Here is a 24,139-nt window from a genome sequence, read left to right on the forward strand (position 1 = left end):
CTCAACAGATACCTACTCAAGCTCAAGTTTCGCATGGTAACCCTGGGGACCATTATTTTTTCCCTGGATCCAGGAGACTGGTTTGCCGCCCTCGACATGAAGGACGCGTATTTCCATATCGCGATTTACCCTCCTCATCGACGCTACCTGCGTTTCGTTGTCAACAACATGCACTACCAGTTTACGGTGCTACCCTTCGGCCTCTCCACCGCGCCGAGGGTCTTCACCAAGTGCATGGCAGTGGTTGCCGCAGCCCTCCGCCGTCGTCGCATGCATGTGTACCCGTATCTCAACGACTGGCTGGTCCGCGGACCTTCCCGCCAACTGGTAGCATGTCAACTGGCCGAGATCCTAGCCCTGTTTCAGCGCCTAGGACTTATGATAAACGCCGAGAAGTCCACTTTAGCTCCATCACAGAGGGTGGAGTTCATCGGAGCGGTCCTGGATTCCAGTTTGGCCAGGGCCTGCCTCCCTCGACCTCGGCACCAGACTATGGTTTCCTTCGTCCGGGACCTACAATCCTTTCCCACAACAACGGTGCGGTCCTGCCTCCAACTCCTGGGCCACATGGCGTCATGCACGTTCGTGACCATGTACGCGAGGCTGCGTCTTCGCACATTTCAAACTTGGCTTGCGTCGGTGTACCGCCCGCACTGCGACTCCATAGACATGGTAGTCACAGTCACGAAACCGACCCTTGATTCCCTCAACTGGTGGCTGGACCCAGAGGTTGTGTGTGCCGGAGTCCCATTCCGCCCTCCTCGCCCGTTGGTCACCCTGACCACGGATACCTCGGCATTGGGGTGGGGGGCACACCTCGGCGACCTACACACCCAGGGACTCTGGTCGCCCCGAGAGCTCTCCCTCCATATCAATGTAAGGGAGCTGCGGGCAATCCGCTTGGCGTGTCAAACCTTCCACGCCCATCTCCAAGGGCGCTGTGTGGCTGTTTTCACGGACAACACGACGGCGATGTTTTACGTCAACAGACAGGGCGGGGCTCGCTCCTCCCTGCTTTGCACGGAAGCGATGCTCCTTTGGGACTTCTGCATAACCCACTCTATTCACCTGGTAGCGTCGTTTCTTCCAGGAGTGCAGAACACACTGGCCGACCATCTCAGCAGGTCATTCCTCTCCCACGAGTGGTTCCTTCGTCCAGATGTGGTGCACACAATTTTCCAAAGGTGGGGGTTTCCCCAAATAGACCTGTTTGCCTCCAAAGAGAACAGGAAATGCCACCAGTTCTGCTCTTACCAGGGTCGCTCCCATGGCTCCCTATCGGACGCATTCCTGAGCCCCTGGACAGGTCACCTGTTATATGCCTTCCCTCCGTTTCCCCTTGTGCACCGCGTGCTACTCAAGCTCCGGAGGGACAGGGCCTGCCTCATACTCATCGCTCCGGCCTGGCCAAGACAGCACTGGTACACCCTGCTGCTCGAGCTCTCCATACGGGATCCCATTCCCCTCCCATTATGGCCGGACCTGATAACGCAGGACTTCGGCAGGCTCCGCCACCCGGACCTGCAGTCCCTCCATCTTACAGCTTGGTGCCTATGTGGCTGACCCGCGCGGAGCGTGACTGTTCAGCTGCGGTGCAGCAAGTCCTGATGGAAAGCAGGAAGCCTTCCACTCACTCAACCTACCTCGCAAAATGGAAGCGTTTCGCACTCTGGTGCGATCAGAGAGGCCTTAATCCTTTCGTGGATCCTATTCCTACGATCCTGGACTACCTCTGGTCCCTTAAGGAGCAAGGACTTGCGGTCTCCTCCTTGAAAGTACACCTAGCGGCCATGTCCGCCTTTCAACCGGCCGTAGGAGAACGATCCATCTTTTCCAATCAGATGGTTTCCCGGTTCCTTAAGGGTCTAGATCGCTTGTACCCGCCGATACGGCGTCCTACCACATCCTGGGATTTGAACCTAGTTCTAGCCAAGCTTATGGGAGCCCCCTTCGAGCCCTTGGCCATGTGTTCCCTGCTCTATCTGTCATGGAAAACAGCTTTTCTCATCGCTATAACTTCAGCGAGACGAGTTTCCGAGCTTCGTGCCCTAACGGCTGGTCCACCGTATACCATCTTCCATGGAGACAAGGTGCAGCTTCGGCCACACCCGGCCTTCCTCCCTAAGGTGGTGTCGGCCTTCCATTTGAACCAGGACATTTTCCTCCCGGTCTTTTTCCCGAAGCCGCACGCCTCAAGTCGTGAACAACAGCTTCACACCCTTGACGTCCGCAGGGCACTCGCATTTTACATAGAGCGAACGAAACCCTTCCAGCGTTCACCCCAGCTATTCGTAGCGGTTGCTGATCGCATGAAAGGCAAGCTGGTCTCCTCTCAGAGGATTTCCTCCTGGGTAACATCATGTATCCGGACATGTTACGAGCTTGCTCGTGTGCCAGCTAGCCGCCTCACCGCTCACTCTACGAGAGCGCAAGCCTCGTCTGCCACCTTCCTGGCCCATGTCCCCATCCAGGACATCTGTAGAGCGGCCACCTGGTCTTCTGTCCACACCTTCGCTTCCCACTACGCGTTGGTGCAACAATCTAGAGACGATGCAGCCTTCGGCTCAGCAGTCTTACACTCTGCCACGTCTCACTCCGACCCCACCGCCTAGGTAAGGCTTGGGAGTCACCTAACTGGAATGCATAGGAGCAATCACTCGAAGAAGAAAAGACGGTTACTCACCGTTGTAACTGTTGTTCTTCGAGATGTGTTGCTCCTATCCATTCCAGACCCGCCCTCCTTCCCCACTGTCGGAGTAGCCGGCAAGAAGGAACTGAGGAGCGGACTGGTCGGCTGGGGTATATATCTAGCGCTATAGCGGCGCCACTCCAGGGGGCGCCCAGCCGACCCGCCGGAGTTGCTAGGGTAAAAATCTTCCGAAGAGCTGTGCACACGGCGCGCGCACACCTAACTGGAATGGATAGGAGCAACACATCTCGAAGAACAACAGTTACAACGGTGAGTAACCGTCTTTTCCCTTCTGGCCTTAAAATCTATGATAATGTCAAGTCTTTCTTGCTCTTTCATAGCTGTTGATTTTTTCCCTCCAAGCCCTGCTACTTGCAAATCAAATGGTACCTTTTCTCATGAGATGTAATGGTTGCTCAGTGAATTGATTTTTATCAGCATGTTTTTACATTTAGCACAAAGTTCTTTTTCTAAGGTACATTAGGGATGGCTCGGTGAGCATTTTTATTTTGAAGTCTATTTATTCAAATTCTACCAGTGTAAGACAGGCTATTTCAACTTAATTTTGAGCCCATGGGGTGATTGGAAATCTTAATGTATTTGAGCTGCATGTATTCCTCTGTTTTATGTAATTTTTCTCTCTCTCTTTTCCTAGTGTCGTGATGTGAGGACAAGAGAGGTTGGAATACAAGAGATTCATCATAAAGTGAGACCATATCAGGTGAGTCTTGTTGCATCCCAGGGAGCTTGCTTCAGACGTGACTTGCTGTGAAACATTTGGTATGAAGGAGTTAGGACTCAATTGTGCAGCCAATTTTGCAATATGCCTGTAGCTGGCTCCAGTTTTTCATCTACCAGTGGCATGTATCTGCTAGGATTCTGCATCAAGGGAGCTATCTCAATGTAAAAACCTACCATTTTTGCAGTGAAGACATAACCTGAAAAGTTCATTCTGTATAAGCCACTTGTCCTAATATTAAGGTCAAGGATTATTAGCAAGGGTACTAGTTATTGCTAACGCTATGTTTATGTCCCAGAGGTCATGGAAGTCACGGAATCCGTGACTTTCAGAGACCTCCCTGACGTTCTCTGCTTCAGCCCCAGAGGCTGCAGGACTCTGGAGCTGGCACCCAGTGGGACCCTGGCAGGGTTCCAGCAACAGGGGCCCCCCTGCAGGGTTCCAGCCACAGGTGACAGACTCCTGAGAGGGCTCTCCTCAGGGTTCCAGTGACAGGTGACAGCCTCACGTGGGGGGTGGGAGGAAGGGGGACGCCTGGGAGTGTCCTGTTTTCTCTTTGGGAAATATGGTCACCCTGCAGCTCCCAGACACTGTGGGAAGAGGGGGCCCCCCCTGAAGCTTCCAGCTGCTGCAGGCAAGAGGGGAACCCCACAGCTCCCAGCTACCATGGTGGCAAGGGAAACCATGGAGCTGCAGCAGCAAAAATCACAGACAGGTCAGACGGTCACAGACAGGCTTCCTTGAATTTTTATTAATTGCCCATGACCTGTCCGTGACTTTTACTAAAAACAACCATAACAAAATCTTATCCTTAGTTTTGCCAGTTTCTTTTTCACATGTATACTTATAGTCTAGGAACTGGATTGAAAGCAACCAATTCATTTGACTGTCGTTAGCTGCCAGTGACTTCAGATGTTCACTGTATCTCTTTTCTGTCTCCCTTAGTCATCAAGGCCCCATTAGTAGATTTTCTTTAAATTAGCTTTTTGTATACATGATGTAAGGTCTAGCTGTATATTCAACCCACATAGAGCCTCCTGTTTACCTAGGGAAGGGGGTAGAGCAGAGGACCCCATGGAGTTCCCTAGGGACTTTGCTATGCAGATGTAATTTGACTGGCAAATGCTTAGATACTATGAAAATGAGCACTATATAAAACTCTGTTAAAGTTGGAGATTTTTATAATCCTATTTTTTTCTCCCAAGCTTTGTCATCTTATCTTTTTAGATGGCAGGTTCTTGAGGACAAGGACTGTTTGTGTTTGGGCAGCACAGAATACAAAGGAGTTCTACTTGTTACTGAAATAGAAATAATGAGACACATTCTTCCATTTTATTGCTTTTCCTTAATTAGGAAGCCCGGAGTTCACGAAGCTTTAAATCTAAAACCTTTTGGGTTAGCTGTGTTAATATTATTTTCTGCCTCCTTTCTTTAGCTGTGAATTAATAAAATCTGCGTAGTGAGTGGATCTTTAACTTAGGCTCTATCTTTCAAGGAGAGTAGGTTTTGCCTGCATGGAGCTCATTGCAGGATCTGGGCTTTAGATTGTAAACTCTTTAGAGTAAGAATCTTGTCCTCTTATTTTTCAGTAAACTTTGATCATATTGTTGGTGCTATATAAATAACAATAGGACTGCTGGATCAACTTTTAGCTCTTCTATGAGGATCCTCTGCATATTCCCTCTCATGGGCTGCCTAGGCCAGCTCAACCCCTGAGTGTCTGTATGTAGAGTCCATCTCAAAGTAACCTTCATTTTCATGATAGGAGTCTGGGCCTGCCTTATTGTATTGTTATATGATAGTAGAAATCTTGTAGAATTCTGTACACATGCAAGATTCATTTGAACTTTTTCACAGATAGCCTCATCTTAGTGTTGACTAAGTTAACCTTAACCGGTGTAGGAAGTGAAAGGCCCATTTAATTTTGGGCTGCAGACACAAAGGCATATTGATCTCATGAAGCAGAGAGGTAACAGAATCTCACCATTTGGCTCTTGTGTGATCAGGTCTTGAAATAGTGCATTCATTTCTGTGTATCGTGTTACCAGAAAGATGATGAGTAGGAAGGAGTTCAGCGGGAACCCCACCTCAAAGCCCTTTACTTGAGACTTTTTAAAACAGACTGGACAGAGCATACTACTATAGGGAACAACCCTGCACTGTACTGGCAGGGAAATGGATGTGGGAAGATCAGCCTAACTTTCGTTATATAGTCAGTCAGCAATGTTTATGAAGTGTTTTTGAATCTGTATGAATGAAAGGCACTGTATTAATGAGAAGTCATGATCACTTGAAGACCCATCACTGACAGATTAGGAAAGAAGCAGTTTATTACTAATTAGAAGACCCAGATTAAATTGCTGGCAAGATACTTTTTCTTTTCAGAGAAGTGGAGACTAGGGGCCAAATTCACAGATGCTATCAGCAAGTATAATGGTACTGAAACCAAAGCAATAAAATTGTAGTCAGGGATGAATTTGCCCTTAGAGGTTTGAGACCTCTGGTTGGAGAGAAGGAGCTGCTAGTTGTGATGCTCTTGGAGCACCAATGGAGGTGAGGTTACCAGAGGGAGATCCAGTCTTCCATTTCTACCTTTTACAACCCCTAGCTACTGTGCTTATTTGGTACTTTCTAAATACCTTATGGGTAGAAGTATTCAACACTGAAAAGTAATGATGTCCTCTCCACAAGGTAAATGTGATTGTAGGTCCTTCGGCTCTTATCTAGTGCTGCTAAAATCCATCTAGAATGAAATTGGGCTTTAAGAAAGCACTTCACACTTTTTCTGACCCATAACGGTTTATGGATCCATGAAATTGGTTTTGGTCTATTCAACATGTTGCCCAATTATTTTTTAATAGGATTTTCTTTTCCTCCTCCCCCCTACTTGTTCTCTTTGAATAGGTTGAGTTAGTTCGAAGAGACTATGTGGCAAATGGTGGCTGGGAGACCTTCCTGTCCTATGAAGATCCAGAACAGGATATTCTGGTTGGCCTTCTACGTTTGCGAAAGTGTTCAGAAGAATCATTCAGACCTGAGTTGAAGGGAAGTGTTTCCATCGTTAGAGAACTGCATGTGTATGGTAGTGTGGTTCCAGTGAGCAGTCGTGATCCTTCCAAATTTCAGCATCAGGTATCCTAAGTAATCTTCATTGTCTTCTTTTATATTCCATCCTGCCCAGCTATTTTATTAGAAAGACTAAGAAATTTTTTTGACAATCTTGATGAGACTGGCCATACAGTTACTTTAATAAGAACATTAGAATGGCCATACTGGGTCTGAGCAAAGGTCCATCTAGCCCAGTGTCCTGTCTTCCCACAGTGACCAATGAACAGAATAGGTAATCATAAAGTGATCTGTACCCTGTCGCCCATTTCCAGCTTCTGGCAAAAAGAATAATCTGCTGCAACAGAACCAGAATTGAATTTGATCTCCATCTTGTATTAGTAGATTAAATTCCTGCCGCCAGTGAGCTTTCACTAATGTATTTGAGCACTTGCAGTTATGGTTGTCTCATGGGTATACGCTTTATCTCTGTACATCCATATGATGTAGGCTCATGTATGGTGACACTAGTTCAGCCTTCAGATACTGAACACCCATAGTTCCTGCACTCTCTCTGAGAATTGAGAGGATTAATTAATCTCTAACACAGAGATGCAGGAATTGCATTCAGATTTTAGTTCATCTGTCTACCTGGTAGGGTGTGAGGAGTGGGGCTGAAGTGAAGCTGAAGGCTATATGATTCAGTCCTAAAAACATAAAATGCATACAAGGTATTTTAAAAAAATATAAAATTCTTCAACCTAACATTTTCTCCTAATCAAAGATTGTACATACCAGGGCACTTTACTATTCAGGGATGGGAAGAACACTTTCGACTTAACATCTTGAGCACTGGTGCCTCTGAATCTACCAAAGCAAGTGTTACTACAGTGCGCATAAGCACGTCATATGCCATGAAATTTCAATTTCCAGTCCATTTTAATTTGTTTGCATTTGGCTCGATTCAATTGATTTTTCTTTCCCTTTGCTTTTTTACTTATGATGGCCACTTTTTCTGCCCTAGGTTTTGAAATGTTAATTATTCTATAGTCGAAGCGTTCATTGTTTTTATGGCTGCCGCCTCACTGCCTGAGGTCATCACTGTCAAACAAAGTGTTGCATCCTAATGCATTTACACAGGAAAAGATTATTAAATAAAAGGAAGTTAATTTAAAACATCAGCCCTGAGGCTTTCTGGTGCAAAGAATAAATTGATTATTTTTTTCTTTTTTTATGCTTGATCTAAAGGCTCAGAATTACCAGCACAAGATAAAATTCACACTCTTCCCATAATAGGCCAAAAGATGTTGTAGGTAGCAGAGGGATGATGCATGTAATTTTCATCAGAAAGTCACTGAAAGGAAGTAGTGTGAGAAAGCAAGTGAAGTGTATTTGCTTTCTACCTACATCTTAATATATTTTAAGATACATGTGAAATGGGGTCAGGGATTTTTCCCTTGACCAATGAGACAAGACTGGTAGATTTTACTAAAGAATCTTATCAAAGCATGTAAACTGATATAAATTTTTCAAAAACAAAACTTGAGATGAAATCTCCTATATTTGGTGGTAACAATGTTTTTGACATATGCTCCATTTAAATACTTACCACAAATAAAGAAACAACAAAAGATATCGCATTCTCATTATGACTATTTTATTTTAGATTTCAGTACTAAAAATCTCTTGAACTGCATAAAGTTATTTGAAAAAACAAAATCATAGAACTAATTTTTGCCCTTCATTTTTATTCTACCCACCACGCAGCAGGCTATGATGCACAAAATATGACGCAGAGGCAGCAAAGACATTTCAGAACAGTCTAAACATGTTGTAGAATTGTGTATGGAGGGGCTCTTCCTTTGTAATGAAACAGTATTTTATTTCCTTCTAGTAGCTTCCACTTTATGCTAGGAAGTTTATCAACATAAAAGAAGGCATGGTTCATGCCACAAAGAGATTACTGTGCACTTTTACAGTGCTTTTCATCTTAGCATCTCAATGCTTTACAAACATTAAGCTTCACAGTACCACATGAGGCAGGAAGAATAGTCCAGGGCTGTGAGAGACCCAGGTTCAATTCTCTGTTCTACCACAGACTTCCTACGTAACCCAGGGCAAGTCGCCTAGTCTCTCTTTGCCTGAGTTCACCATCTGTAAAATGGTCATAACAGCACTGCCCTACCGTACGGGGATATTGAGGATAAATACATTAATGATTGTCAAGTACTCAAATACTAGGGCGATGGGGAGGGGGCATATAAATATCCGAAACAGATCAATTTTATGAATGGGTAAAGTGAGGCACGTAATTTAAATGACTACTTCAGGGTCAATGAATTATTGGAAAAGCTGGAATAGAATCCAGTCATTCTGACTTGCATTCCTTTGTCCTGATCACTAGACAGTACTTCCCGCTCCCTTTCTGAGCACAGGGGAAATGTCAGTGAGGGGAGGAGGAACTTGTTTCTCTAGCTAGTTCTAGGAGACTTGTACCAAGTTGAGTAAATCTGTGGTTTTTAGCCTTGTTCTTTGACACTAAGAAGCTGTCAGATGTGAAAAGACTCTAAAAGAAAATTGCAGTTTATACCTATTAGTAATTTTCATTGAAGAAACTTTTGAGTGTTTCACCATTATAAAGGTTAATGTTTGCTGCAGTGCTCTTCTCAAGTACTCAAGCTGTTATTCTTTTCCTGCCCTTGTTTTTATCATTTTCTTCCCCTCTCATTTCCTGCTTTCTAGGGATTCGGTATGTTGCTAATGGAGGAAGCAGAAAGGATAGCCAAAGAAGAGCATGGGTCATGGAAAATTGCAGTCATTTCAGGTATCTTTGCTTAATTCTTCTTCAAAACTTAATCTACAAACAAATTAAATAGCAAAAAACTTCGTTAATGCAGAATTAAGATCTCCCGGTGATAGCTTGTGCCCTTCCAGAATGTCAAATTCAGCAAAACTCAAACTTGTGAAAACCAGGAAGAACAATTAAGGTGAATGCCTGTGTAACCTTAACTCTGCCCCCCTGAAGCTGGCAGTAATCACTGGGAATTATCTACACGCGCACCAACTTCATTCACTGTGATAGATGTAACTATTGAATTGTGGAAGAATAAGTGGCAGCAGCTTGGAAGAGCTGCGATTATGATATGAGGAGATCTGGGTCTGAGTACCCCCATGTGTGTTGTTAAGGGAAAGAGGCTCATATGTACCATGAGGTTCCAGTCTGCCTCATTCAATACAGAATTGTGTAGGTCAGGGGTAGGCAACCTATGGCACGTGTGCCGAAGGCGGCACGGGAGCTGATTTTCAGTGGCACTCACACTGCCGGGTCCTGGCCACCGGTCCAGGGGGCTCTGCATTTTAATTTAATTTTAAATGAAGCTTCTTAAACATTTTAAAAACCTTATTTACTTTACATACAACAATAGTTTAGATATATATTATAGACTTATAGAAAGAGACCTTCTAAAAATGTTAAAATGTATTACTGGCATGCAACACCTTAAATTAGAGTGAATAAATGAAGGCTTGGCACACCACTTCTGAAAGGTTGCCGACCCCTGGTGTAGGTTGTGTCAGTAGGCGGGCAGTGGAATCTTCTTGCCGGAGGTATTGTCAGCTGTGAGGTGGGATATGAGAGCAGGCCATGGATTTAATGATCGTCAAGGAAAAGTGTAGGTTTAGGTCATGTCCTGTGTGCGTGTGTAAAGGTATTACAAAAGGGTATGAAGTGGTTGTTAAATTTTACAAGTGTGATAGTCTCTTGGGGTTGGGGGGAAAGGGTCAGTGTTTGAGCATAGGTCCAGTGCAGGTATCTCCTGTCCAGTACAATGAAGAGACAAAGTGAGAATGTGTGTGTTATGGGCGTAGTGAGGCATTGCTCAAAGAGGGTATAGTTAAGGTTGCATGGGCATTTACCTTAATTGTGTAGTTCCTGGCTTTCAGCAGTTTGAGTTTTGCTGAAGCTGACATTCTTGAAGGATACAAACATCACCAGGTAACCTTTATTCTGCGTTAACAAAGTTTTTTGCCATTTAATTGCCGCCTAATTTTTTAAACCAAAAAGAGAAACGTTTGTTGGCAGGAATTAGAGGTCATTTAGATAGATGTTGTTCTCACCAAGGTTTGTAATTGATATGCTACTGGGGCAAGGTAATAGTCAAAAAACCTGGCTTTTATATTGTGCTGCTTTTCATCAGTAGATCTCGAAGAACTTTACATCATTATCCCCATTTTACAGATGGGAAGCTGAGTCACAGATGAAGTGACTTGCTCAAGATCACCTAGCAGGCCAGTGGCAGAGCTAGGAATAGTCCTAGTTCAGTGTTCTTTCTACTAGGCCACACGATTGCTATGTGATTCCTCAATCCCCCTCCTGTACATTTTGTTATAGCGTAATGGTCATGTTTTGAAATGTTTGTCATGTGTATGCAGTGTTGTTGTAGCCATGCCAGTCCCAGGATATTAAAGAGACAAGGTGGATGAGGTAATATCTTTTATTGTACCAACTTCTGTTGGTGAGAGAGACAAGCTTTTGAGCAATGTGTAGTTGTCAACAGGGCCAGTGAGAGAAATCTCATTAATGGTCTATGTCCATTTTTATTACATGATTGTTACAGTAACTTTAATCATGAGAGAGACTGGTGTGTGTCTCCTTTTCTATGCCTCACCCCACCATTCCCTGCAACATGTAGCTACCCCCTCCCTCCTCTCCCCACCACACACACATTTCCAGGTCCCTCTCCCATTCCAGTTCCATTAAGCCATTAGTTAGCACTGTAGAAGCCATAAATGTGTAAGAAGTTGCTCCTTGCTTGTCTCCTGCTATATGCTGCTGTGTAGACATATCACTGGCCTCAGTTTACTGGGAGGTCACACACTATCTTAGGCCTGGTCTGCGCTTAAATTTTAAGTCAACATAGCTATGGTGCTCAGAGGTGTGAAAAATCCACACCCCCAGCACCGTAGCTATGCCGACCTAACCCCTGGTGTAGCTGCAGCAAGATCAATAGAAGAATGCTTCTGTCACCCTACCTCCATTGCTTGAGGATATAGGTGTTCCTACAGTGACAGGGAAAAAACCCTCCACCGGAGTGGGTGGCGTCTATGCTATGGGGTTACGTCAGCGTAGCTACAGCATCGTAGCTACGCCATTATAGTCCCCATAGTGTAGACATGGCCTTAAGTATGTAGCGCAAGCTGCACACTGAGCTGGGGCCCTCACTCCCGCTGCCTAATCTCAGCTAGGACTCCTGCCCCTCAGCCAGGCTTCTCCAGCCATGTCCCAGGTCCACCCAATCTGCCCCTCATCCAAACCAGGCCACTCCCACACACCCTGGTCAGGCTCCCCACCCCACCCAGCAGTGATGTGGTTTTTATCTGAAATCCAAATGAATAGTTGCTTAAATGTGTGTTGTCTTCATTCCACAAACTCCAGATCCCAGCTCACATAGAGGGGCAGGAAGAGGGGCAGGACTTCCCCCAGATCCTAGCGCACACACACACACACACACCAGGAGAGAATTCAGGGTTGACAGGCCCCCAACCCTAAACCCCCAACTTCCTCTGCTACCGTCCCAGTTTCCTGGTCTCTACTTCCTCCGCCGTACCTTAGGCCCGAACTCCTCTTCTCTGCCCTGCCACCCACTCCCCATCACTGTATGCATTGAAACCTTGCCTTAGGTAGTACAGGATCAATCCCAAGTTATACCTAGTTATTAAATCTTAAAAGGCAACGCTCTTTAAGAACTTCAGTTCTGCAAATCATAATTATACCACAGTATTAGTTATGGATTGCACCCTGGAAAGGGTTTATCCATGGCTCATCCCAAGTGTCTCTTGTTATTTGCCTTTTATTGAAGACGATCAGTAACAGGTACTCAAATTTCAGGGAGTCAATTCTTTAGCATCTCCATATTTTGATGCATTTATTTGGAGATTTTTCCCCCCCCTATAAATAATGAGTAAATTTGGTATTTCTAAAGACAATGGAACAGCAGGGCAGGCAGATCCCCAGAGAGCCTAAACAAAGCACCTCGATCCTGACCGGCAAGACTCCGCTTCAGAATGTTGTTCTGGGACTCTCTTTAGTGCACACTGGGAGCTGGTAGTCTCTGAACCAGTCTGTGAATTAGCATCTGATATGGACCATGAGGGAGAGATCATCCAAATTCTGTTTTACTTCTGTACTAGCCAGAAGGCTAATTACACAGTGAAGTTTTAATAAGTGATGTATTTTAGACGACCATTGAGTGTGTCATGGTACTTTTTCCTGATATGTAGCCCAGTTCGCTCTCGCCCTCCCTCCGCCACTGCATTTAGTTCCTTATAGCTGAATTTAGTGCTTGTAAAATGCACCATATTCACTTTAGAGAAGCTCTGAGTACTCTATTACAGCAGAGGTAATGGTAGTGTTAGTTGCCCTTTCTTGATGTTATGCCTCTGCCTTGTTCCAGAAGGATCACTTCCAGGAGTGGAAGCTGGCTAGTCTCCCTGGCCCATTCTATCCTTGTACCTTCCATGGAGACTACAAATAAGGGCTATAATTATTACCAGTTCTAATGGTGGTTTTTGTGACTGTGGATATCTGGCCTATAGGAATTAAACCGAGATGCCCAACTCATTAAACATAGGACGCTGAACAGTCATCGGTCACCCTGAGCTGGATTTGAACCAATAATCTAGAGATAAATGGCTCCATATCCTACTACAAACACTCTGAATCCTTGAAGACTTGCTTTCTCTCTTTCTTAAAAGCAGAAAAATGCATCTTCAAAAGAAGGAGTTGAAAGAAAAGCCCTAGACAAAATGTAAAACCATGGGGAGGGGAAAGGAGAAGAATCTTGGACATTTGTCATTGCTCAGTCGGGTAGGACAAGAAAGTTTGAGGAACCAATGAAGCAAAGCATTTGGAAAACAAACAAACAAAAAAAGGTATACCACTAACCAGACAGACCTGCTGAGAAACATTTTCAGAGGCAGCTCACAGCTGAAAGCTTCTCTTTTGTCACACATGCTGGCAGCCTAACACTGCAGTGAGATAGTGGATAATTTTGCAGCTGTGTTTTGTGTACCTGAACCGGTTTCAAAATAGATTTTTAAAATCAGTAACGTAGGGTTAATCTTCTCTAGTGCCGAAGTGAATTTTGGCAGCATTTTGATTTAAGATAAAACCCAACAGGAGAACTGAACTTCACTGGATAACATTTCCCAAGTAACAGCTGGAAGGCATCTGTTCTTTGCAGATTCTTTAGTATTCTTTCATTGTGTGACACACTGCACAGGGTTGAATTCTGCACCCTAGAATGATGATGAGCATAGTCCTAATATAATTTGGGGTTTTTTTCCAGTAAACAGCAAGATAAAATGTTTTTACAAATACATTCATATTTTCAGCAAAAATTACTGAACTAGCATGGCTGTTCCTCGAGGAGTGTAATTCAGTTTGCTTGGCTACAGCCTAAACGAGTAACGTTAATGTTGGAATGAACCATTTTATTAACAATCACTGTTCTTACTATCTTCTTCTCAGAGTTGTGCTCTTTAGCACAGAGGAATCACCACTTGAGAAGCTCTTTCACAGCGCAAACCAATATAATTTTGAGGGCTGGAGAAGAACAGAGTGAAATTATGGGAGGAAAGAGATTCTTTACATCCTTGAGGCAACTTTACTAAGAGGGACCTGGTATTAGTTGTTGGTGCCAGGTGAAATCCCATGAATTAGACTGATTCTGGTAATTAGGCCATCGCCTGCACCACCTCTCATCACTTCCTACTGTGAACCCCTATTGTCTCTCATTTCCTCAGACCTCCCTTTCTTCCCTCCTGTCCTACTAATCATGACTTTAGAGGGCTGAAAAGACAAGCCACTAAAGCAGATGGCCCTATCTTACAGCAGTTTGGGCCTACACTAGAAAAGGTTTGCCGGTATGCAGCTTTCCCAGCACAGCTTACTAGTTCCCCAAGCGAAATAAGCTGTACTGGCAAAAACATCTTTGATGGCAGTAACTGCATCTACACTAGCGCGTTTGCTGGTATAAAAATGTTGCAGAAAAAAAAAAGTCATGCCTCTACCCAACATTACTATACTGGGAAAAGAGTCTAGTGTAGATTTGATTTTATTTCACACAGACCACTGAACAGATGTCAAAACACTACTATTTTTAGTCGTCATTGAACTGTGCCTTGAAAATGAAGTGGGAAAATGAATCAGTTCCTGTATTGTCCAGCTCCCTTCCCCATGACTAGGGTTTAATTTATTCTGGAGGCACAGTTGACAGCCATGATCACTGCAGCTGCACAAAGAGACTAAAATGGATGCCTGCAATTTTTAAATGTTGTTAGGAGCTGGAAAACTTCCTTTAATAATGCCAGGCCACGACAGGATATTAGAACAGGGGATCTTCAGAGAAGGAAGAAGCCTATTGGTCATATAGTCTATTCCCCTAGGTACTAGAGGCAGGACTGTTTTCTATGGTGTATCCTCTAGTACTCAGCTCAGTCCGATACAGTTTTTAAATGACACGCAGTGATGGGAATTCCACCATTTGGCTTGAGAGACTATTCCATTGTCTAATAGATCTCACTATTAGGAAGTTTTTTCTGATGTTCATTTCTTCCTAATTACAATGGGTGTTTTTAGCTGTACTGCTGATTGTATATGTATTATAACAGAGAATGATAGCTCTCAAGGTTAAAACCGTCTGTCTGAATAAAGCTTGACTGTTCTAAATCCTCTAAAATCTGTACAGGTAATCAGATTGCCTTGAAATTTGGTGCGTCTCATGGAGATATACGGTAAAGTCTGCAATCCCAATTAAGGGCCATTTGACTAAGGGGTTCCTGAAGTAAAGCCCCTGAAGAAAAAAAAAGCTTTTCTTAAAGTTGCACATTCTGGTGTTGCTTTTTTGCCCACAGATAGTGATCAAACCAGAGATCAGATCATTGCACCGGGGTTTCAAATGCTCAAGAGTTACCCCAGTAGAGTGTATAGCACCTACCAGCCCTTTGGGGGAAATCAAATTAGATGCAGATTATAATCCATTATGCTCCTGAGCTTTAGCATGCCTAACTAGCATGAAGCAAACTCTTTTTCTAACATGTAACAGCTGAAATCTCATTCCTGCTGCCTCTTTTTCTGAGTTGGTTTTTAGGATTGTGGTCTCCTGACTAAGAGGAAAGATGCATTTTGCGCTCTTTCAGGTGAAATATCCTTCTTGACCATCCATGTTCCTATTATGTTCTCACATTGTAATCACCATCTTAAAAAAAAAAAAAGGGGGGGGGGGAAATAGAAGCTTAAATCTTCTTTTCAAGGTTTGGGGGTGGAAGTCTTTGTGCTCTTTAGAGTCTGAATATAACACTGTCCAATTCCAGTTTTTTCACAACATACGACTCACCACCTACCAAGGTTTTAGCTGCCATTTTTTCACCAGGAGCTACCTTGTGTTAAATGCTTAGCCAAACCGGACAGCATTAAGTATTCACATTTTAAAAACAGAGTGGTTTTGTCTCAGCTTGCAAGGTCATTGTTTAGAGCCAGAAGTGTGCTGCCTATCCATAACAATAAGGTGGAGATGCCCCCCAACCCCCACATCCTATATCAGAGCTAAGTAAAATGTGAATGACTTGTTTATCATGAAGCCATTGCTCATTTAAGGTAATTTTCTGCATGAGTGATGCCATTCTGCTTTTCTGATGCAAGATAGTATATTAGTATGCGGGCTTAGGTAGCTGAATAGTAGACCCCTGAGGCATTAATCCATTATTCAGAGCTCTTGGGAGGTCTGATCTAAAATGTCTGTTTCATGAGCATTTGAAATTATTCTGTGTGTGTTTTCCTTGTGGTTTGTTGTTTTTACTTGCAGCCTTACCTGGTTTGAGTGTGTGTGTGTGTGTGTGTGTGTGTGTATTTCTTTTACTTTCATTTAAACAAAACAACCCTAAAAACCAACCTAAATTCATTGTATATCTGATATCCACAGGTTAAAGTCTTTATATTCTGGAAGTGAAAATCCTCAGTATGTATGAAGATGTTTGTATCTTGCATTTGCTGAATTTAGCTGTAAGTCTTCTTGTATGCAAGTTGAAATATCCAGTGCTTCCTCCTTTTTGAAAGTTGATTCTATTTTTCATTTTCCACAATAGTTCTTTACTTCTAAGAAAGTCACTGGAAGTTAAAAGGATCACAATACAGTTACTAAAATTGAGTTGTGCTGTGATATAAGCTCATGAAATTTGCAAATATGAATAGTCTATCTTGTTAGATTTTAAGCTCCCCATTTGTTTACTCCCCTAAATGATAAAAGCATAGGACACTCTTCTTGATGTGGATAAACAAATTCATAGAGCAGGATCCCATGGTCTATCTTATAATCAGATGCTGGATTGTTTTAATAATGTCACCATTCAGTTAATGATTATTGCCATTTACAGTAACCGTGACTAGTGAGAGTTAAGTCTGTGCATTAAAATTACTAATGCTTTCATAGAAACACATGAAAAATAATATCATAGGACTTGAATTTTTTATCTTTAAAATACAGCAGTTTCATATAGTATTAGTGATGGGGAAAAATGACCCAAATATTTTTTTTTCACTCCTTTCAGAATAACTTGTGAAATAAAAGATACATATCCAGGTGATGGTCCAGACAGGAGCGTTTTTTCCCCAGAAGCATTATGCTGTCATAGCACCAGTACCACCTAATAAATACAGCAAATACTATAATTAATATAAAGCTAGTATTTTTTAAGCGATCTGTCCCTTCCTGCCTTGTGATATGATTAAACCATTGACTTTGCACTCAGGAGATTCTTAAGTTTCCTTTTGAAACATCTGGTACTGGCCACTGTTGGAGATAGGATGTTGGTCCTGTGGACCTCTAGGGTACGTCTACATTACCCACCGGATTGGCAGGTAACGATTGATCTATTGGGGATCGATTTATCGCGTGTAGTGTAGACGTGATAAATCGATGCACAATCGTTCTCCCGTTGACTGCTGAACTCCAGCTCGGCAAGAGGCAAAAGCAAAGTCGATGGGGGAGTGGCGAAGTAAGTGATTCTAAGTCAATCTAAGATACGTTGACTTCAGCTATGCTATTCTCGTAGCTGAGGTTGCGTATCTTAGATCAATTCCCCCTCCCCCTCCCCAGTGTAGACCAGGTCCTAGTCTGCCTGTCCAGTATGGCAGTCCCTATGTTCCGACAATCCACTAGTGCCTTTAAGTCTGTTTTTGAGATGTTTTAACCACTGACTATTGGAGCACCTTTGTGGCGTTGCTGGATCAAAGCATTTCTCTCTCAGCTGCTAGCTGTTTTTCACTCTCCTGATTAATTCAGTTCTGATTTTCCTTTTTGTGCTTCTATCTGTTAAAACTAAAGAAAAGTCAGTTTGTGTCACATGAGATGTGTCCGGCTTGATGCCTTGTGAGGCCTTAGCTTTTGCTATTTTACAAAACACAACAAGAAGAAACAGCTAAAGTGGCATACGTTCTCCTGTAAGTTTTTTTTTTTTAACTGGGGTTGTCCCAAGCGCAGTCATAAGATGCCCATCATGGACTGACATTACCAATGCTTGAGATTTCAAGGGCCACACTGTGACTGAATTGGCTCTAGGAGCTCTGCCTTATGTTGTGGATGCGGTCCTGGGGCAAAAGCCTCAAAGTCTATTGCCCTCCATTGAAACTTCTGCTATGTATGGCGGCATATTGGCTAGAAGGGGTTGAAGAACAAGTGTGTCAAAGCAGAGTGACTCAGCTTGATGTTGACACTGGTGCCATCTGTTTCAGTGGCAGCACATGCAAGTGGAAAGGCTTTAGAATGGAGCTTTGATGCCATTTAACAAGCCACCATCTTAGGCAAGATTGAAGTTGTCGGGGGAAGTGTTAAGGTTTTGGCTAGGAGCATTGGTGCATGTTCCTTATGGCACTGCCTCCCTCAAAATGCAGGTAGAGACATGCATCTCATAAGATCATGTGTGTCCATTGCTATGATTTGTCTGCCCTTTACTCTTGTCCTTAGTTTGCGAAAGCCAGGTGATTCCAAGCCAGACAGTGTTGGCCCACTCAGAGCTGTTAGAGTTATAGGCACGTCCTATGTTTCAGCACAAATCCCATACCTCCAGCTTCACTCTGTGTACGTGGCATTAGTGCTTGTTCTGATACTCCTTATCACTTTGCACAATGGGACTCAACTGCTCTGGTTCCAGTACTGTATCTGCCACTCATTTTAACTTTGCAACCTGAGATTTATGTGCAAAAGGATGAGATAACTCACCAAGCTATTCATGGCCATCCCCTTCATTGTAGCAAGAAACAAGTATGCTAGAGCCGTGAGTGCAGAATAACCCGATATATCTGCCTGATTGGATGGTCGTGCCCCCATCCATCCAGTCTTTGGCCAGCTGGTGAAAAGGGGGAGGGAAAGCAGCACTTGCCCACTCCCACAACTGTCATCAGTGTCTCCATCTGTTATCCTTCCTACGAGCCTGGTTGTTAAGGCCAAAGGTTAGACCTGTGATTCAGAGCCCCTGCACCGACTCCAAGCACTGCCCTAGGTAGGAACATTAACCAGTCTTTTATGTTAGCTATTACATCTAGGGCTGTCAAGCGATTAAAAAGATTAATTGCACGATTAATCGTGCTGTTAAACAATAACAGAATACCATTTATTTAAATAGTTTTTGATGTTTTCTACATTTTCAGATATTGATTTCAACAACAACAGAAAACAAAGTGTACAGTGCTCACTTTCTATTTATTTTAATACAAATATTTGCACTGTAAAAAACAAAAGAAATAGTATATTTCAGTTCACCTAATACAAGTACTGTAGTGCAATCTCTTTATCATGAAAGTTGAACTTACAAATGTTGAATTATGTACAAAAAAATAACCGCATTCAAAAATAAAACAATGTAAAACTTTAGAGTCCACAAGTCCACTCAGTCCCACTTCAGCCAATCGCTCAGACAAACAAGTTTGGTTACATTTGCAGGAGATAATGGTGCCCGCTTCTTATTTACAGTGTCACCTGAAAGTGAGAACAGGCATTTGCATAGCACTGTTGTAACCGGCATTGCAAGATATTTACGTGCCAGATGCGCTAAAGATTCATATGTCCATTTATGCTTCAACCACCATTCCAGAGGATATGGATCCATGCTGATGACGGGTTCTGCTTGATAAAAATCCAAAGCAGAGCAGACCGACACATGTTCATTTTCATCATCTGAGTCAGATGCCACCAGGAGAAGGTTGAGATATATATTTTTTGGTGGTTTGGATTCTGTAGTTTCCGCATCAAAGTGCTGCTCTTTTAAGACTTCTGAAAGCATGCTCTACACCTTGTCTCTCTCAGATTTTGGACAGTATTTCAGAACCTTAGGGCGAGTGCTGTAGCTATTTTTAGAAATCTCACATTGGTACCATCTTTGTGTTTTGTCAGATCTGCAGTGACAATGTTCGTAAATCAAACATCATCCGAGTCTCCTATAACATGAAATATATGGCAGAATGAGGGTAAAACAGCAGGGGACGTACCAATCTCCCCCAAGAAGTTCAGTCACAAATGTAATTAATGCACTATTTTTTTTAACAAACATGATCAGCCTGGAAGTATGTCCTCTGGAAAGGTGGCTGAAGCATGAAGGGGCATACAAATGTTTAGAATATCTGGCACACAAATACCTTGCAACGCCAGCTACAAAAGTGCCATGTGAATGCCTGTTCTCACTTTCAGGTGACATTGGAAATAAGAAGCAGTCAGCATCATTTCCCATAAATGTAAACAAACTTGTTCATCTTAGCAATTGGCCGAACAAGAAGTAGGACTGAGTGGACTTGTAGGCTCTAAAGTTTTACATTGCTTTGTTTTTGAGTGCAGTTATGTAACAAAAAAAAATCTACATTTGTAAATTACACTTTCACGATAGAGATTGCACTACAGTACTTGTATGAGGTGAATTGAAAAATGCTATTTTATCATTTTTACAGTGCAAATATTTGTAATAAAAAATAATATAAAGTGAGCACTGTACACTTTGTATTCTGTGTTGTAATAGAAATCAATATATTTGAAAATGTAGAAAAATATCCAAAAATATTTAATAAATCTCAATTGGTATTCTATTGTTTAACAGAGCAATTAATCACAATAAATTTTTTTTAATCGCAGTTAATTTTTTTGAGTTAATTGCATGAGTTAACTGCGATTAATTGACAGCCCTAATTACATCACAGACTTCCAGGACTACATGTACAAAATAATACATGTAATGGTTCTAAGACTCCTGGTTGGTTTTTCAGACAGCAACCCTAAAATTTAAATTTTCAGAGAAAATTCTTTGTTGCAAAAAGGAGATCTTTAACTTGAAATAATTGCTGTTGTGTCTGTCTACACTCCTCACGTCAAAAGAATAGAAAGGCATCTGTCATGCAGACAGGCTTCATTATGCTTTATCTCTGTGCAGAAGTAGACAGTTCTGCGAGGAATGCAGAGCAGAGATAAAATTCCACTATCACAAGTGTCTGTCTACTAAAATCACATGTGCTGTGAGGCCCCTTAATGAGCATGTTCCCTTTCCCTTTAAAGTGCAAGTGCTGCATTCCTTAACACCCCATGTCTGGTAGCCTTTTAAAATACTATCATTGATGCAGAGGCTGGAGAGCTCTGCAACCACACCCACATCTATTAAATCGCACCAGAACAGGTAGCCTGTTGAAGGAGTTGTTTGATGTGTCCCTGCAGTGAGACCTAAATATAGATTTCCTCATTTCAGCGAAACAGAAGTCTTATCTCAGTGGTGTGAGGACTGGGGTACACTACTGTTCTGTGCTATGAACTAATTAACAGTGCAGCAAGATGATCAGTTTTTCCCCAGACCACATTTCTATGTGAGTTCTGCCAAGTAGAAAATTAACATGGCCACAGGCCTGGAATTTTATACACCTGAGCACACAGAGGCTGAAGATGGAGGAAAGCAGGGGTGGACTTCTGGATGGGTAAGGATTAAAAACTAATGATGTCAAGTGTTGCTGGCCTATTTCATTAGCCAGTTCATCAGAGAAGTTAAGAAGCAGAAGGATTGGGGAATAACAACATTTAGTGTGAATATAGCACCTGTAACTGCTGATCTCAGCGTTCTTTATTCAACATGAAGCCACAAAGATATATATTAAAAACTCTTCTGCCTCTCCTCATCTGTGTGCATATATCACACCTCTGTGCAGTACAGAAATACAAATAATAAGTGTTTCTCTCTCTCTAACGAGTCTCTCCACCTATGACATTAACTGGCTCTGCTAGAAGCTGCATCCAGACAGAAAGACAGGTAGACGTGACACAAGGAATTCAACAGACTGCAAATAAAACAGAAAAAGTGGGAAAGATTGTAGGGCAGGGGGAGGTTCTTCATTATCCCCAATTCTTGTTAATCTGTAGTAGTATTTCTGGATTAACTGTTTGTGCGGCTGACTATTGATGACACATGAAGTAAAAGGTTTCAGTAGGTGCCTTAGGACTGTTTTAAGTGGGTTTTTCTTGTTGTACAGGACTGGACGGCCCAGGGCATCATAATGGGTATGACCCTTTCCACCTCTGTTGCTAATTCAAATCTAGTACCAGATTATTAGTGACCAAAAATCACTACTAATGATTTGGTGTCCTATGTCACTTAGAATATAAATTCCTGAAAGCATGGTCTGTCTTTTTGTTATGTGTTCATACAGAGCCTCGCACTATAATTGGGGCCTCTAACAACTCCTACAATATGAATAAATAATGTTGATAACAGTTAATTGGCGATCGCACAGTAGTTCCTAGTGAACAAGATGTCAGTCTCACAAGAAAAGGCTCAATATTTGAATGGGCATAGCGACTGACCTACCCTTCACTATTGATGGTAGTGCTTCTTGGTCAGTATTGAGGCAGGATTTGGAGGGGCAGGGTATATTCAGCACTGCTGCACGTACCATACTTGTTTAATGGACATTGGAATTCAGTCTCCAAGATTTTCAGTCTGTTCTTTTCATCATCACTAAACTCTCTTAACTTATGTAGAGGAAAACAAAGCTTTAATTCCAAGGCTTCTGTGTTTCAGTTTAAATCCCCAAATTCTCAGTAATACCATGCCAGAGGGTGGATGCTTTATCCACCAAGCAGAAAAGAAGCCGCGGGACATCATGTTGATTGTAGATCTAAAATCTCTTAAACCTTCAGCCTGAGAAGTACCAGCATTAGTACTGTAGCAGAAATGCTGCGGCACTGTTCTCTTCTTGGATTTTCTAATGCCTGTAGGACATAGCCTTTTGTTAAATTATAAAAGGCAATTGTTTAACTTAAAAAATGCAGTGTTTGATTTTGAAATGAGAAAGAACTGAGAGCTTGATTTAGGGTCAAAGGTTAATTATCTTTGGCATTGTCAACACTAAGACCCCAGTTTGCTGTGGTTTCTCCCCTCCCCCTCCAAAGTTGCTTCTGCCAGCTGGAGATGGGCAGGGCTGTGTAGTCATTAATGAAATATTGCCACCACACTAAGAGATCACTGGGATGTAATCTCACCATCTGGAAGCTCCATGGTGGTTCTGAGCTGATTTTTAAATGGCAAATGAGCAGACATAATGAGTGCATCTACTTTGTGCTAATGACTCTCCAAAAATTGATTGCTGCAGAATTAGCTCATTAATTCTATCATGAGTTTTTTACTTCATTGATTTTCTGCCCCCCCTACCCCCCATGCCATTGATTACAATTCTGGTCTTTTGGGTTTATTTGCCTTGTTGATATAGCGATTGGAAAACCCAAGAATGATGAACTGCTTACATGCAAAAGCCTATACAATAGTGTTCATTATTAGCTGTGTAGTTTTACCAACACACAGAAATCCCATAATGTTATGGGAGGGGAATAAGAATATATTGTTATACCCCTTAGTTTGCAGTGGGACTTCATAACCTATTTACTACTACTTTCGTATTTAAGGTAATCCTTCATAGATCTTGACGTGCCTTTCAAAAATAGGTGGGCATTTTACAAATGGGGGAACTAAGCCATAGTGATTAAGTGACTTTCTTAAGGTCACCCATTGAGTCAGTGGCAGAGATGGGAATAGACCCCAGCCTCTTGCTTGGTTCACTGGCTCTCAGCTGCCATTTTCCCCCTCTCCCCTCATTATGGTCCAACAACTCTAGATCTCTGAAACTCTGTGTTGTCTTGCATTATGCTCTGAAGTTTAGCAAACGCAAGTTCTGACAAATCGAGGGAAGGAACAAGTTCCATAGTTCGGGTCCCCAAATAGAAAATTCCCCCTGCTATTAGTCCGCCAGCATTCAGATCTAGAGATTGCTTCACCTGATCTCATAGGGTCTGTCTAGATGGCAAAAAAACAAAACAAAAAAAAACCTGCAACAGCGAGCTTCAGAGTCTGGGTCTGCAGACCTGGACTCATGTTATGGTGCTAAAATTAGCTGTGTTAGACCTTCAGGCTCTGACTCTCAACCCTACTACCTCCCCGCCCTTCATAAGCCTTACTGTGGATTTAAACATCAGTTTGAGGGCAGAGGCTTGGATGACTTGGGGAAAGTGCTAATGCGATACAGAGCTAAGTGTTTCCACATCACTAGTCCAGATGCAAGCCCATGCCAACAGAGACTGAAAGGCCTTAGCTCA

General features: G+C 42.8%; 1 protein-coding gene across 3 annotated transcripts in view; it reads left to right on the forward strand.

Annotated features, from left to right (window-relative positions):
- The window catches only part of ELP3 (elongator acetyltransferase complex subunit 3), a 144,646-nt gene that overhangs the window by 106,666 nt on the left and 13,841 nt on the right, over positions 1-24,139 (forward strand). The window contains exons 12-15 of one of the 3 annotated variants that reach the window (XM_039532195.1): positions 3,345-3,410; positions 6,333-6,560; positions 9,216-9,297; positions 14,002-15,088. In XM_039532195.1, coding sequence (XP_039388129.1) covers positions 3,345-3,410; positions 6,333-6,560; positions 9,216-9,297; positions 14,002-14,144 — 519 coding nt within the window. In that variant the 3' untranslated portion in view covers positions 14,145-15,088. Of the gene's footprint in view, positions 1-3,344; positions 3,411-6,332; positions 6,561-9,215; positions 9,298-14,001; positions 15,090-24,139 lie in introns of those variants that run through there. The other 2 variants (XM_039532196.1, XM_039532197.1) reach the window with 2 other exon arrangements.

This window comes from Mauremys reevesii, linkage group 3 (assembly GCF_016161935.1).
Source record: "Mauremys reevesii isolate NIE-2019 linkage group 3, ASM1616193v1, whole genome shotgun sequence".
Taxonomy (NCBI): domain Eukaryota; kingdom Metazoa; phylum Chordata; order Testudines; family Geoemydidae; genus Mauremys; species Mauremys reevesii.